Source organism: Bombina bombina, chromosome 7 (assembly GCF_027579735.1).
Source record: "Bombina bombina isolate aBomBom1 chromosome 7, aBomBom1.pri, whole genome shotgun sequence".
NCBI lineage: Eukaryota > Metazoa > Chordata > Amphibia > Anura > Bombinatoridae > Bombina > Bombina bombina.
In genome coordinates this window covers 112440398-112454116 of record NC_069505.1, presented here as the reverse complement: position 1 = coordinate 112454116, position 13719 = coordinate 112440398, and the positions used below count along the sequence as shown (strand labels likewise).

Here is a 13719-nt window from a genome sequence, read left to right as displayed (position 1 = left end):
GGTAGAATAGTTATTAAATAGTTATTAACTATTTAATAACTACCTAGCTAAAATACTTACAAAATTACCTGTAAAATAAATCCTAACCTAAGTTACAATTAAACCTATAGGGGGGGCAGGATAGGGATTAATAAGTTTAATATAGGTGGCGGCGGGGTCCGGGAGTGGGGGTTTAGGGGTTAAACAATTTATTTTGTTGCGGCGGGGTCCGGGATCCGCAGGATAGGGGTTAATAAGTTTATGTAGGTGGCGGCGGTATAGGGGGCGGCAGATTAGGGGTAAATATGTATAATATAGTTGCGTCGGGGTGCGGGAGCAGCGGTTTAGGGGTTAATAAGTTTATTTAGTTGTGGCGGTGTAGGGGGGGCAGATTAGGGGTGTTTAGACTCGGGGTACATGTTAGGGTGTTAGGTGTAGACATCTCCCATAGGAATCAATGGGATATCGGGCAGCAGCGAACATGAGCTTTCGCTGCTGTCAGACTCCCATTGATTCCTATGGGATCCGCCGCCTCCAGGGCAGCGGATTGAAATCCAGGTACGCTGGCCCGGAATAGTGGCGAGCGTACCTGGTAGTAGTTTGATAACTACCAAAAGTAGTCAGATTGTGCCTATCTTGCGTTCGGAACATCTGTAGTGACGTAACCATCGATCTGTGTCGGACTGAGTCCGGCGGATCGTAGGTTACGTCACTATATTCTACTTTTGCCGGGCAGTAGGGCTTGATAACTATGGCGAATCAGCCTCGCCACAAATACGCTGCGGAATTCCAACGTATTTGCGGTTGACGGCTTGATAACTAGAGGCCAATATACGTAAATGCATTTGTGATTGGCTGATAGCTGTCACATGATACAGGGGGAGTGGAAATAGACATAACTGAAATTTGTCTGGAAAAAATCTACTCATTTGAAGTTCAGGCCAAGTGCTATTACATTGTCTTGTTATCATGAATTTGTTGTTTATGCAAATCTTCTGTATTTAATGGTCCTTTAAATATATGGTCATTTTCCCATGCTTGTAGGTCAGTAAAGGACAAACATTACCTCTCACATTGTGTAGTGCTTGTGTATCACATAGCAGAATCAGTTACCTTTTTTGTTTGGTAGGTTTAGACTGTCTAGCTGGTGGGGAATCTAGCACACCTGAAGTAAACTTTATCCCAAAGTTTAAAGAGTTATAGTTAGTTGTAGTAGGTGGCGCAAAACAAGTTACTATTCCCAGTGTGTCTTACTGTAAATATATGTGATAATATGTGGGCTCAATATATGTTAATGTTTTGATGAGTCCTAATTTTATATTCTCTTTTGGAAAAAATGGATGTCGAAACTATTTAAGAAATAAATATGATCCTTTATTTGATTATGGTAAATTTACCCAATAGTAGTGATGCTAAAAGTACAGTTAAACAAAAATTATTACAATTCCTTCAAAGTTTAAAAAATGACACCGGTGTCTCTATGTATAAAAATTTACATAATATATAAAAAATAAATTAAATTAAAATAATAACGTTGAAATCTTATAATTTATACAGTTTTGGGTTTATCACAAGTTGTAATTTCTAACAGAATGTTTGTAGATACAATTTTATAGTGGATAAAACAATAGTTGCTGTATAGTTCATATAGGATACTTTGTTTCAAGTTCAGCTATGCAATTGAGTTTGAGATCTTATCTTAGGCAACTATATATCAAATGTAGAGGTATGTTGGTGCGATTTTTATCACACTATAATATAAGTATACAAATTAGTACCTTGAAGTGTATCTGTTTGATATCACTTTTGTGAGATAATTGCGGTTAAATAAACGCCGCTATGCCAGTGTTTTGATTAAGTTTCAAGATCAAGCTGGTGGCAGTTCTATATGAGCTGCTGGCGGTTAAATAAATGCCGCTTTGGTTTCCTCTTATTAGGTGGGCTTATCTGTTTGCTGCGAGAAAATTCACTTTTATATAAGTGTTTGGGTAGTTGTCGTGGCCGCTCAGTTACCTTATCCTTTGTCGGTCAGTGACCGATCACGCTCTTAAGGGTTTCTTGGTGGGATCTTCGTTGCGGTTAAGTGCTAACCGTTTGCTGATGTTTTTTAAGTATCTCTGGTTTTTCTATTCTGTGGTTTGTCTGTCGGTCAGTGACCGATCACGATGGTATGGTTGTTGGATAACCTCCTGATGTGGAATTTTTGCGTGCCTTTCCGGTCTGTTGTTCCCAGGTTTCTTAGATGTCGGTCAGTGACCGATCTGGGTGCTGAAATGTGGTTGTTGGGATAAGTAGAACGTTTGTAGGATAAGTAGAAAAAGGATTTCTAGTTATCAATGTGATCTTTGCGGTTAAATATATGCCGCTCAGTGGGAACTTGAATATTTCAACTGGGTATAGCTGGTATTCACTTTGTCTTCTCAAATCCTGTGCAGGTGTGCTCTGGTATCAACATGTTTCGGCTGGACAGCCTTTTTCAAGATCAGTTACCTTTTTTACAATGCAAGTTCCAGTGGGAGGTAAATCAGTCTCTCTTAAAGGGACATAATACTCATATGCTAAATCACTTGAAACTGATGCAATATAACTGTAAAAAGCTGACAGGAAAATATCACCTGAGTATCTCTATGTAAAAAAGGAAGATATTTTACCTCACAATTTCCTCAGCTCAGCAGAGTAAGTTCTGTGTAAAAAGTTATACTCAGCTGCTCCCAGCTGCAGGTAAAAATAAAAAAAAATGAAGAAATGAACAGCAGCCAATCAGCATCAGCAGTGCTGAGGTCATGAACTCTTACTGTGATCTCATGAGATTTGACTTAACTCTCATGAGATTTCATAGTAAGCTTCCTTTACCTGATTGGTGAAATAATATGAGAGTTCACGAGGCTCATCCCCTAAGCTGTCCTAGGACAGACACACTAAAATGCTGCTTAGAAATCCTTTACAATGGGAGGTGGCTACTGAGGAACTTTTGAGGTAAAATATCTTTCTTTTTTACATAGAGATGTTCAGGAGATATTTTATAGTCAGCTTTTTACAGCTATGCTGCATCACTTTCAAGTGTTTAAACATTTGGGTATTATGGCCTGTTGTATTTTATGAACACACCTAACTTTAATATCAGACTGTTATTTCCATGGACATTATTGAATAATGAAATGCTAAGGGACATTTGTCTATACAAAGGGTTAAATGCACACTGACCTACAGTTCCAGTTCAGAGGTGACAAATCAAGTGGAAACCAGTTGGAGATCTGATGTAAACAATAGATCAGAAGGATACCACAGGATTCACTAAGACATTTTACAACCCTTACAAACATTTTAGCATTTCAGCACAGATGGTGTACAAGGCCCTGATTTTATCTCAGTTCCTATCACCAACAGCCTAAGGACGTCACATTCTACCCCCCTGATCTAATGATGTCATCTGGTCTCTGAAGAATTTATAGAGTGTGGGCTGGGCTGTGAGAAAGAATGAATGACTATATAAGTTAGTTGCCATTGTAGGCTAAGCTCTCTCTTCTCACTCACCTCTCCCCTTCCATCTCTCCCTCTCCCCTTTTCCAACTTCCCTTTCCTTCCCTTACATTAGTTAGCAACTTGTTTCTATGTAAATACTTATTTTCTGTATAATAAAAGAAATACTTTCATCAAGCAGCGTCCTGATTTCCTAAGCTAAAGGTAATATTAGTGTGGAAATAGTAACTAAAAGGTTAGCAGATTCTACATTTGGCACCCCAGATGGGACGTGGATAAATCACTAATTCCACGTTGAACTACAGCTGAATTTGCTAAACTGAAGTACTGGAGCTGCAAGAACTCTTTGTGAATAGAGGCCAGACCGGACCTATCTGAGTGGGAAGTGTGCAGATCTACAAGACACTGTGTAGTGAGAAAGCTGCAAGTACCGTAAGTATATGTTTCTTTATGTTATGTTCCTGTATGCTACAGAAAAGTAAATGTATTAATTGTTTCTTGCTGAATTAAGTTTACTAAAATCTGAAAACAAGAGAGTAAACAGACATCTCTGAGGGTAAAGTGTAATAGGCATAGCCCAGTTTTACATGCAGCTCAAAAGGAGATCCCTCTAGGTCTAGATTTTAGGCTAATAATGCAAAAGGTTTGTTGATGTTAGATGTGTACTTGTGAGTGTGTACATCTGTACTGTGTATAGTGTGTTGTGTGATCAGTGTGTACATCTGTACTGTGTATAGTGTGTTGTGTGATCAGTGTGTACATCTGTACTGTGTATAGTGTGTTGTGTGATCATTGTGTACATCTGTACTGTGTATAGTGTGTTGTGTGATCATTGTGTACATCTGTACTGTGTATAGTGTGTTGTGTGAATCTGGTGTGTGTATTGTTAATAAGAATGGAACTGGTTGAGAAATACATTAAGAAATATGCCTCTGTCACATTTATTACATGTGCAGAAGATCCATTGACACGTCAGTTTTATAATGTAATTAAACAATGTGAAAAGCACAATAATGAACTAAGTAGAAAACTGTTTCAGAAAGACATAGAAAAAAGAGAGCTATGTAATTTACTGAGTATGTTTCTAAGAATAAAAGAGATTGCTGAACAGAAAGAGTTGGAATGGAAGGCAGAAAGAACTGATATCATAGAACAGCTGGATAAACTTGGTCAATCTATTATGGCTGTTGCTAGTCACTCTGAAAAGAGATGTGAGTGTGATACACTGAGTGAAGAGATAGACAAACTTACTAAACTGAATGCTGAGCTACAAGAGAGGCTTAATGAATGTGAAGTGAGGTGTGGCATGGGAGAACAATTAGTAATATGTATGGAACAAAAGGAAATGCAGAGAGAGAATGTTATTGCATCACTTAAGGCAGATTTATGGGAGTCTGAATCACAGCTTTTAAATAAGGAACAACGTATCTTGTCTCTTAAAGCACAGGGGATACAAGACAAATGCAACTGTTACAGGAGTAGTCTAGCACATGTGTGTCCTTTAGAAGTAGATGGTAATGAAAGTCAAACTATAGAACTAGATGGACAAACCCCTAACATTCCTGACAGTTCTTTGTTAACTTTAAACCAGGTCCCCTCTACTCTAACTCCTCAAAAAGAATGCAGACAAAGTAACCCTCAATTACAGACTAAAGTAAATAATCATAGTAACTCTGCCCCCCTTACAATACAAGACCGTAATAATTTGTGCCATATTTTAGGTCACTTTGATACCTCCACACCACCTGTAATCATTTCTAATAAGTTAGAAGCTGTTATTACTCAGTATAATTTAGGCAACAGAGATGCCTGCGCTTTGCTTCGGGCCTGGTTGCCATCACAAGTAGCTGCACAGCTAAGGGCACCAGTAGGCACCCATAAAGGAATGTCTCCTGATATTGATGCAAACTGGGGAAATTCAGGGGACAGATTAAAGGAATTACAGTATGTTATGTGTTGTCGTGATGCCAGAGGTACCAGTGCCATAGCAAATGCAAGTTTAAAGGAAGGAGATGACCCGATTTTGTTTTGCACTGAGTACCTTGCACTGTATAAGATAACTTATGACTGCCCTAACATGTCCCCAGATGATGCAGATTTTCTGTATTCTATGGCAAATAAATGCACACTAATTGACTGTAGTACAAGAATCACTCTTAGAAATGCCAGCTCCTATACCAACTTTGTTAACATACTTAAAGACTGGTTTAAAGACTCAAAGCATAAGAATGCTACTCATAATAATATATCTATGCCAACTGAGAGTCAGGGAAAGCAGAGATTTTTGAGACGCTGTTTTAAATGTGGAAAGTTTGGGCACATCATGAGGGAATGTGTGACATCAATGAGAGATATCAGGGATAAAAATTACTTTAGGAGGCAGAACAAAATATCATATTTAAGTAAGGAAGGAAAATACAGTGCTATATTTGAAGGTGAAAAGGAACAGAATATATCTTCTTTAACAAAGAAAGAAATAATAGAAGAACCTACTAGGGAGGAAACTTGCAAAGAGCCCTCATCCAAAAAAGAAGGGACAAATGTTCAATTTCAGATGCCTTACATAAACTGGCCATTTTGGGCACTGTTTAATTATACACAATTGGCAATGCATCTATTGATATTGAATTTAGCTCAGCCTGTGTATATTGCCAATTGATTGCAGAAATCTGTCTCTACTCTTTACATTCTATTACCCTGTATTCCATGTATAGTGATGGTAGATTTTTACTATAGGCAAGTAGAGATTTATTTTGTTTCATTTATTTACTTTGTATTTATGTCTATATTAATGCTATGTTTCTTTTTTCAGGGCTATTACTTGAAGAGAAGTGAACTTTGTACAGTCTACTTCTAGAAATTAAGAATTTTGTAATTGTTTATTTTTATTCACAGGTTGTTGCTATCCATGAATAAAATGTTTATAGTATAAAGAAATGCATTTCCCCCTTTTTCTTAAAGACCACGTGGTACTTTATGATGAGCTCATCAGTTACATAAATGTAATATAGTCACAATGAATTGTTTGCAAACAATTGATCATAACCAGTTTATTTTAAAAGTCATGGTTTCAAGTACTGTTTTATATGTCTATGTTATTTTGTTTGTGTTATTAATGTCATGAACTAACAATTTTTGATTACTTACAGAAGCAACCTATACCATCACCCAAAGAAGCACAAATCATTTACTGTAGAGAAGACTAGATATTTTAAATTGGATAATTTAATGCAAAATCCAAATTTAGTTATTTAAGAACGCTGTTATATTTAAAGAGAACAGCAACATGTTTTGTGTGGCGTACTGTTTTTATGTTGTGTTTGTTCTGTGTTGTCTCTGTTTTATATATTTAAAATGAATTATTGTTATATTTTGTAATATTGTTCCTTTTCTATCAAGGAACCAAACGGGGGATCCCTTCACTACCATTTTTGTATTTTTGAGGACATTTTTTATTTTTAAGGACATTTTTTATTCACTACCATTTTTGTATTTTTAAGCACATTTTTATTTTTTCTCTCTTTTTGTTTTTTTTTATCACAATAGGTAACATTTTTTTTAAATGCTTCCGTATTAGTTTTTTTTATTTTTAAATCTGTTTTGCCACAATGGTTTTCAGTAAAAAAAAATTTCATAAGCCAGTTATGTTTAAAGAGTATAACATTGTCTACTTATAGGTTTAAGTGCTGACCAGTAGATTATAAGACTGTGTGCATGCCTTGAAGCAGATAATGATACTATGATTTAATGTTAAAATGACATTAGTATACATGTTTTGCAAAGCTATAGGCTACGTTTTGTTTATGACCTCAGATAGCAAGTATTTTGTATTAATAAATTATAATCTGTCACATATGTATAACATTCAAATCTCACAATGTGCTAGAAAATAATTAGCAAAGTTCGAGCACTACTCCTAGTAGTAGTCATTAAGATTGTGTGTGATATGTAACAATTAATTTGTATCATATGTATAATTACTCTAAATATGCCGATGATTTGATATACATCTCAGATTATTGTTAATTCTAACCGGGAAAAATATATATTGTATTTGTAAAATTGATCTAATCATCATATTCATAATGTGATTGTTAGAATGTGCTACACATTGTAAGGGGATTGTATTTTAGTATTTATTTAGAGTATGGATGTGAATGAATGGTTTTATTTCAGGTTGCCCCACTCACAGAAGAAACTATAAAGTGAGCAGTACAACGTTATGATCATAAGTGATTTAATGATCAAAGAGGGGAATGTTGTATTTTATGAACACACCTAACTTTAATATCAGACTGTTATTTCCATGGACATTATTGAATAATGAAATGCTAAGGGACATTTGTCTATACAAAGGGTTAAATGCACACTGACCTACAGTTCCAGTTCAGAGGTGACAAATCAAGTGGAAACCAGTTGGAGATCTGATGTAAACAATAGATCAGAAGGATACCACAGGATTCACTAAGACATTTTACAACCCTTACAAACATTTTAGCATTTCAGCACAGATGGTGTACAAGGCCCTGATTTTATCTCAGTTCCTATCACCAACAGCCTAAGGACGTCACATTCTACCCCCCTGATCTAATGATGTCATCTGGTCTCTGAAGAATTTATAGAGTGTGGGCTGGGCTGTGAGAAAGAATGAATGACTATATAAGTTAGTTGCCATTGTAGGCTAAGCTCTCTCTTCTCACTCACCTCTCCCCTTCCATCTCTCCCTCTCCCCTTTTCCAACTTCCCTTTCCTTCCCTTACATTAGTTAGCAACTTGTTTCTATGTAAATACTTATTTTCTGTATAATAAAAGAAATACTTTCATCAAGCAGCGTCCTGATTTCCTAAGCTAAAGGTAATATTAGTGTGGAAATAGTAACTAAAAGGTTAGCAGATTCTACATGGCCCTTTAAATGTAACAACTTATATGATCATATCAACTTTGTTACTACAGATCCTGTAGCATGGTATTGATGGTGAGGAAGGGGAATACAAGAATTAATTATTTATTTAATTATACTGGATCTGTCACATTGTAATGCTGACTGCATCTGGCTTCATGGTGCTTTATATTTGTAATGAATATAAAAATACCCTAATATTCATATCACATAGAGTGCGGTATGCAGTCATACTGGAAAATGCATTTGAAGTACAATATGACACATACATTGTGTGTGAAAGGGGAGCAATGATTATTTCAAGAGTTTACGATAAGCTGCCTATGACTTCAGGTCTCAGTCGCAGCAATGCTGTTATCTGCAGTGGGAAAGCAATGCCTTTGAGGTATGCTCAGCCTTTGTTGAGAAAATTCTACTGCGATAAATAAGGAGCAAAACTACACACTGATAAAGTTCAGTCTTAGGGCAGAGTAATCAAAAACTCCCGACATGGAGAAAAAAAAAATCTTCCTTTTTTTGAACATTATTCATATACAAGGTCTACATAGCAAAAAAAAAAAAAAAAGCTCTCAATGTAAATTTTGCCTTTATAATATTGTATGAGGGGCCCCACAGAACTGTCAAAGCTTCTTAGATAATTTCAGTAGAACAGAAAGCTTTTTATTATGGGGCGATAAGTCTGGGACCCCCAGAATATAGTTTCTTATATGGGCCCAATCTCCATCCACAGAGGTGAGGCCAGTGCTTCTCATATGTTGTACCGGAAAGCCTACTTGATATTCATAAGTCAGAAAGTGCTCCGCCTCCTACCTATATATGTATGGCCCCTAATCCAATGTAAAAGAATGTCTATATAAAATGTCTTACATGGCTTTTTTTTTTTTTTGCAGTTTTCAAATTCAAAGCTATTACAATCCTTTAGAAAACTGCAAAAACCCACATTACAAGATTTTCAAATGTATTTTAGTACATAAAAAAAGTGTTTCTACTAATCATTGCAGTGTGCATGTGTTTGTTTAGTTTTGCTGTAAAAAGTAATATTGCCCTATGAACAATATCCACAACTTGGTAACAGGACTTGGCAATCTTTGACACATACAGAAGTCATTGCTGATACAGGCAGGACTAATGCAGACATCTTCCATAGTAAGTGTGCAAAATCGTCTTTTTGCTTGGTGCCACTATGCCTTTAAATCTGGCACTGGAGTGGGTGTCTATAAACATAGACCACTGAACAAAATGAAGAATGGAGGACACAGCCAAATCTAAAGTAATGCTGCCCCCACTCCCAGATAGCTGAGATTACACTATAATAAGGGAGACCAGGAAGATGAATTCCACTAGACATTTCAAATGGGTGTATCCCTGGACTGATTTGCTATATTAAAGTACTACAAATTTCAGTGATTAAAATTATTTTAAAACATTTCATTTGTGAGCCTAATTTTCTGCAATGCAGTTTTCGCTTGCTGGCATAAACCATCCATACATAAATTTAGTTCGATGTGCCTTTATTCTACAAATGTAAGGCAGTTTATTTTCTCTTGAATTTAACATTCTGTTCATTTTAAGGAGTTTTGGCACTGGGTGTTTAATTTAGTATTCTGACAAAATTAAAAAAACTAAATTTATGCTTACCTGATAAATTTCTTTCTCTTGTGGTGTATCCAGTCCACGGGTTCATCCATTACTTGTGGGATATTCTCCTTCCCAACAGGAAGTTGCAAGAGGACACCCACAGCAGAGCTGTCTATATAGCTCCTCCCCTAACTGCCACCTCCAGTCATTCGACCGAAGAAAAGTAAGAAAAAGGAGAAACTATAGGGTGCAGTGGTGATTGTAGTTTAAAAAATAAAAACACCTGCCTTAAAGTGAAAGGGTGGGCCGTGGACTGGATACACCACAAGAGAAAGAAATTTATCAGGTAAGCATAAATTTTGTTTTCTCTTGTAAGGTGTATCCAGTCCACGGGTTCATCCATTACTTGTGGGATACCAATACCAAAGCTTTAGGACACGGATGAAGGGAGGGACAAGGCAGGTACTTAAACAGAAGGCACCACTGCCTGTAAGACCTTTCTCCCAAAAATAGCCTCAGAGGAAGCAAAAGTATCAAATTTGTAGAATTTAGAAAAAGTATGAAGCGAAGACCAAGTCGCCGCCTTACAAATCTGTTCAACAGAGGCCTCATGTTTAAAAGCCCATGTGGAAGCTACCGCTCTAGTAGAATGAGCTGTAATTCTTTCAGGAGGCTACTGACCAGCAGTCTCATAAGCTAAACGGATTATGCTTCTTGCAAATAAAACTTTAAAGCACGAACCACGTCAAGATTGTGTAACAGACGTTTCTTCTTTGAAGAAGGATTAGGACACAGTGACGGAACAAAAATTTCCTGATTGATATTCCTATTAGATACTACCTTAGGAAGAAACCCAGGTTTGGTACGCAAAACTACCTTATCTGCATGGAAGATCAGATAAGGAGAATCACACTGCAAGGCAGATAACTCTGAAACTCTTCGAGCCGAAGAGATAGCTACTAAAAACAGAACTTTCCAAGATAAAAGCTTGATATCTATGGAATGCAAGGGTTCAAACGGAACCCCTTGAAGAACTTTAAGAACTAAATTTAAACTCCATGGCGGAGCAACAGGTTTAAACACAGTCCTGATTCTAACCAAAGCCTGACAAAAAGCCTGAACGTCTGGAACATCAGCCAGGCGCTTGTGCAAAAGAATAGACAGAGCAGAAATCTGTCCCTTTAAGGAACTAGCCGATAATCCCTTTTCCAATCCTTCTTGGAGAAAAGATAGTATCCTAGGAATCCTGACCTTACTCCACGAGTAACGCTTGGATTCACACCAATGAAGATATTTACACCATATCTTATGATAGATTTTCCTAGTGACAGGCTTTCGAGCCTGAATCAAGGTATCAATGACCGACTCAGAGAAACCACGTTTTGATAAAATCAAGCGTTCAATCTCCAAGTAGTCAGACGCAGAGAAATTAGATTTGGATGTTTGAATGGACCTTGGAGTAGAAGGTCCTGCCTCAGCGGTAGTAGAGTCCATGGTGGAAAGGATGACATGTCCACCAGATCCGCATACCAAGTCCTGCGTGGCCACGCAGGCGCTATCAAAATCACCGAAGCTCTCTCCTGCTTGATCTTGGCAATCAGACGAGGGAGGAGAGGAAACGGTGGAAACACATAGGCCAGGCTGAAGGACCAGGGCACTGCTAGAGCATCTATCAGCGCTGCCTGGGAATCCCTTGACCTGGACCCGTAACAAGGAAGCTTGGCGTTCTGACGAGACGCCATCAGATCCAGTTCTGGTTTGCCCCATAGTTGAATCAGTTGGGCAAATACCTCCGGATGGAGCTCCCACTCCCCCGGATAAAAAGTCTGCCGACTTAGAAAATCCGCCTCCCAGTTCTCTACTCCTGGGATATGGATAGCTGAGAGATGGCGAGAGTGAACCTCTGCCCATAGAATTATCTTGGAAACCTCCATCATTGCCAGGGGACTCCTTGTTCCCCCCTGATGGTTGATATAGGCTACAGTCGTGATATTGTCTGACTAAAATCTGATGAACTTGGCCGCAACTAGTTGAGGCCCAGCCTGAAGAGCATTCCAGAATGTTTATCGGAAGGAAGGCTTCCTCCTGAGTCCACGAACCCTGAGCCTTCAGGGAGTTCCCGACTGCGCCCCAGCCCAGAAGGCTGGCATCTGTCATCACTATAGTCCACTCTGGCCTGCGGAAACTCATTCCCCTGGACCAGATGGACCCGAGATAACCACCAGAGAAGAGAATCTCTGGTCTCTTGATCCAGATTTAACAGAGGAGATAAATCTGTGTAGTCCCCATTCCACTGGTTGAGCATGCAAAGTTGCAGTGGTCTGAGATGTAGGCGGGCAAACGGAACTATGTCCATTGCCGCTACCATTAGGCCGATCATTGCCATACACTGAGCCACTGACGGCCGAGAAGTGGAATGAAGAGCATGGCAGGAAGTTAGATAGCTTTGATATCCTGACTTCTGTCAGAAATATTTTCATTTCTACTGAATCTATCAGAGTTCCTAAGAAGAACTCTTGTGAGAGGAGAGAGAGAACTCTTTCCTATGTTCACTTTCCACCCGTGAGACCTCAGAAAGGCCAGAACAATGTCCGTATGGGACTTTGCGATTTGAAAAGTCGACGCCTGAATCAGAATGTCGTCTAGGTAAGGGGCTACCGCTATGCCCCGCGGCCTTAGAACCGCCAGAAGGGACCCTAGAACCTTCGTAAAGATTCTTGGCGCCGTGGCTAACCCGAAGGGAAGAGCCACAAACTGGTAATGCCTGTCTAGGAAGGCAAACCTGAGGAACTGATGATGATCTCTGTGAATCGGAATGTGGAGATAAGCATCTTTTAAGTCCACGGTAGTCATATATTGACCCTCCTGGATCATAGGGAGGATGGTCCGGATTGCCTCCATCTTGAAGGATGGGACCCTGAGAAATTTGTTTAGGATCTTGAGATCCAATATAGGTCTGAAAGTTCCCTCTTTTTTGGGAACTATAAACAGGTTTGAATAGAAACCCAGCCCCTGTTTCTCTCTTGGAACTGGGTGGATCACTCCCATAACCAGTAGGTCTTGAACGCAACGTAAGAATGCCTCTCTCTTTATCTGGTTTACAGATAGTTGTGAGAGATTAAATCTCCCCTTTGGAGACGAACCTTTGAATTCCAGAAAATAACTGTGGGAAACAATCTCTAGTGCCCAGGGATCCTGGACGTCTCTTGCCAAAGTCTGGGCGAAGAGAGAAAGTCTGCCCCCGACTAGATCCGGTCCCGGATCGGGGGCTACTCCTTCATGCAGTCTTAGAGGCAGCCGCAGGTTTCTTGGCCTGCTTTCCCTTGTTCCAAGCCTGGTTAGGTCTCCAGACTGGTTTGGACTGGGCAAAATTTCCCTCTTGTTTTGTATTAGAGGAAAATGAAGCTGCGCCACTCTTGAAGTTTCGAAAGGAACGAAAATTATTCTGTTTGGTCCTTAACTTATTGGACCTATCCTGAGGAAGGGCGTGACCTTTACCTCCAGTAATATCAGAAATGATCTCCTTCAGACCAGGCCCGAATAGGGTCTGTCCCTTGAAGGGGATGTTAAGAAGCTTAGACTTTGAAGTAACGTCTGCTGACCAGGACTTAAGCCATAGCGCCCTACGCGCCAAAATTGCAAAACCTGAATTCTTAGCCGTTAGCTTGGTTAAATGAAAAACGGTGTCAGAAATAAAGGAATTAGCTAACTTAAGATCTTTAATCCTGTCTAGAATATCGTCTCACGGGGTCTCCACCTGCAGAGCCTCCTCAAGAGACTCG

The 13719-nt window shown here is 38.9% G+C and overlaps 1 protein-coding gene across 1 annotated transcript; it reads left to right on the top strand.

The window, feature by feature from the left end:
• Positions 1–4201: 4201 nt before the first annotated feature.
• Positions 4202–8787, top strand: LOC128636261 (posterior protein-like). Its single transcript, XM_053689297.1, has 2 exons — positions 4202–5943; positions 8574–8787. The coding sequence occupies exons 1-2, from the start codon at positions 4355–4357 to the stop codon at positions 8785–8787; spliced, it is 1803 nt and encodes a 600-aa protein (XP_053545272.1). The 5' UTR covers positions 4202–4354.
• The last annotated feature ends 4932 nt before the right edge of the window (positions 8788–13719 follow it).

What these genes read in the sequence shown, in the direction of transcription:
- LOC128636261 (XM_053689297.1), top strand. Translation starts at nt 4,355, where the DNA reads ATGGAACTGGTTGAGAAATACATTAAGAAATATGCCTCTGTCACATTT. An exon ending in ACAAAGAAAGAAATAATAGA is followed by an intron (nt 5,944 to 8,573) that starts AGAACCTACTAG and finishes CATATCACATAG; the next exon opens with AGTGCGGTATGCAGTCATAC.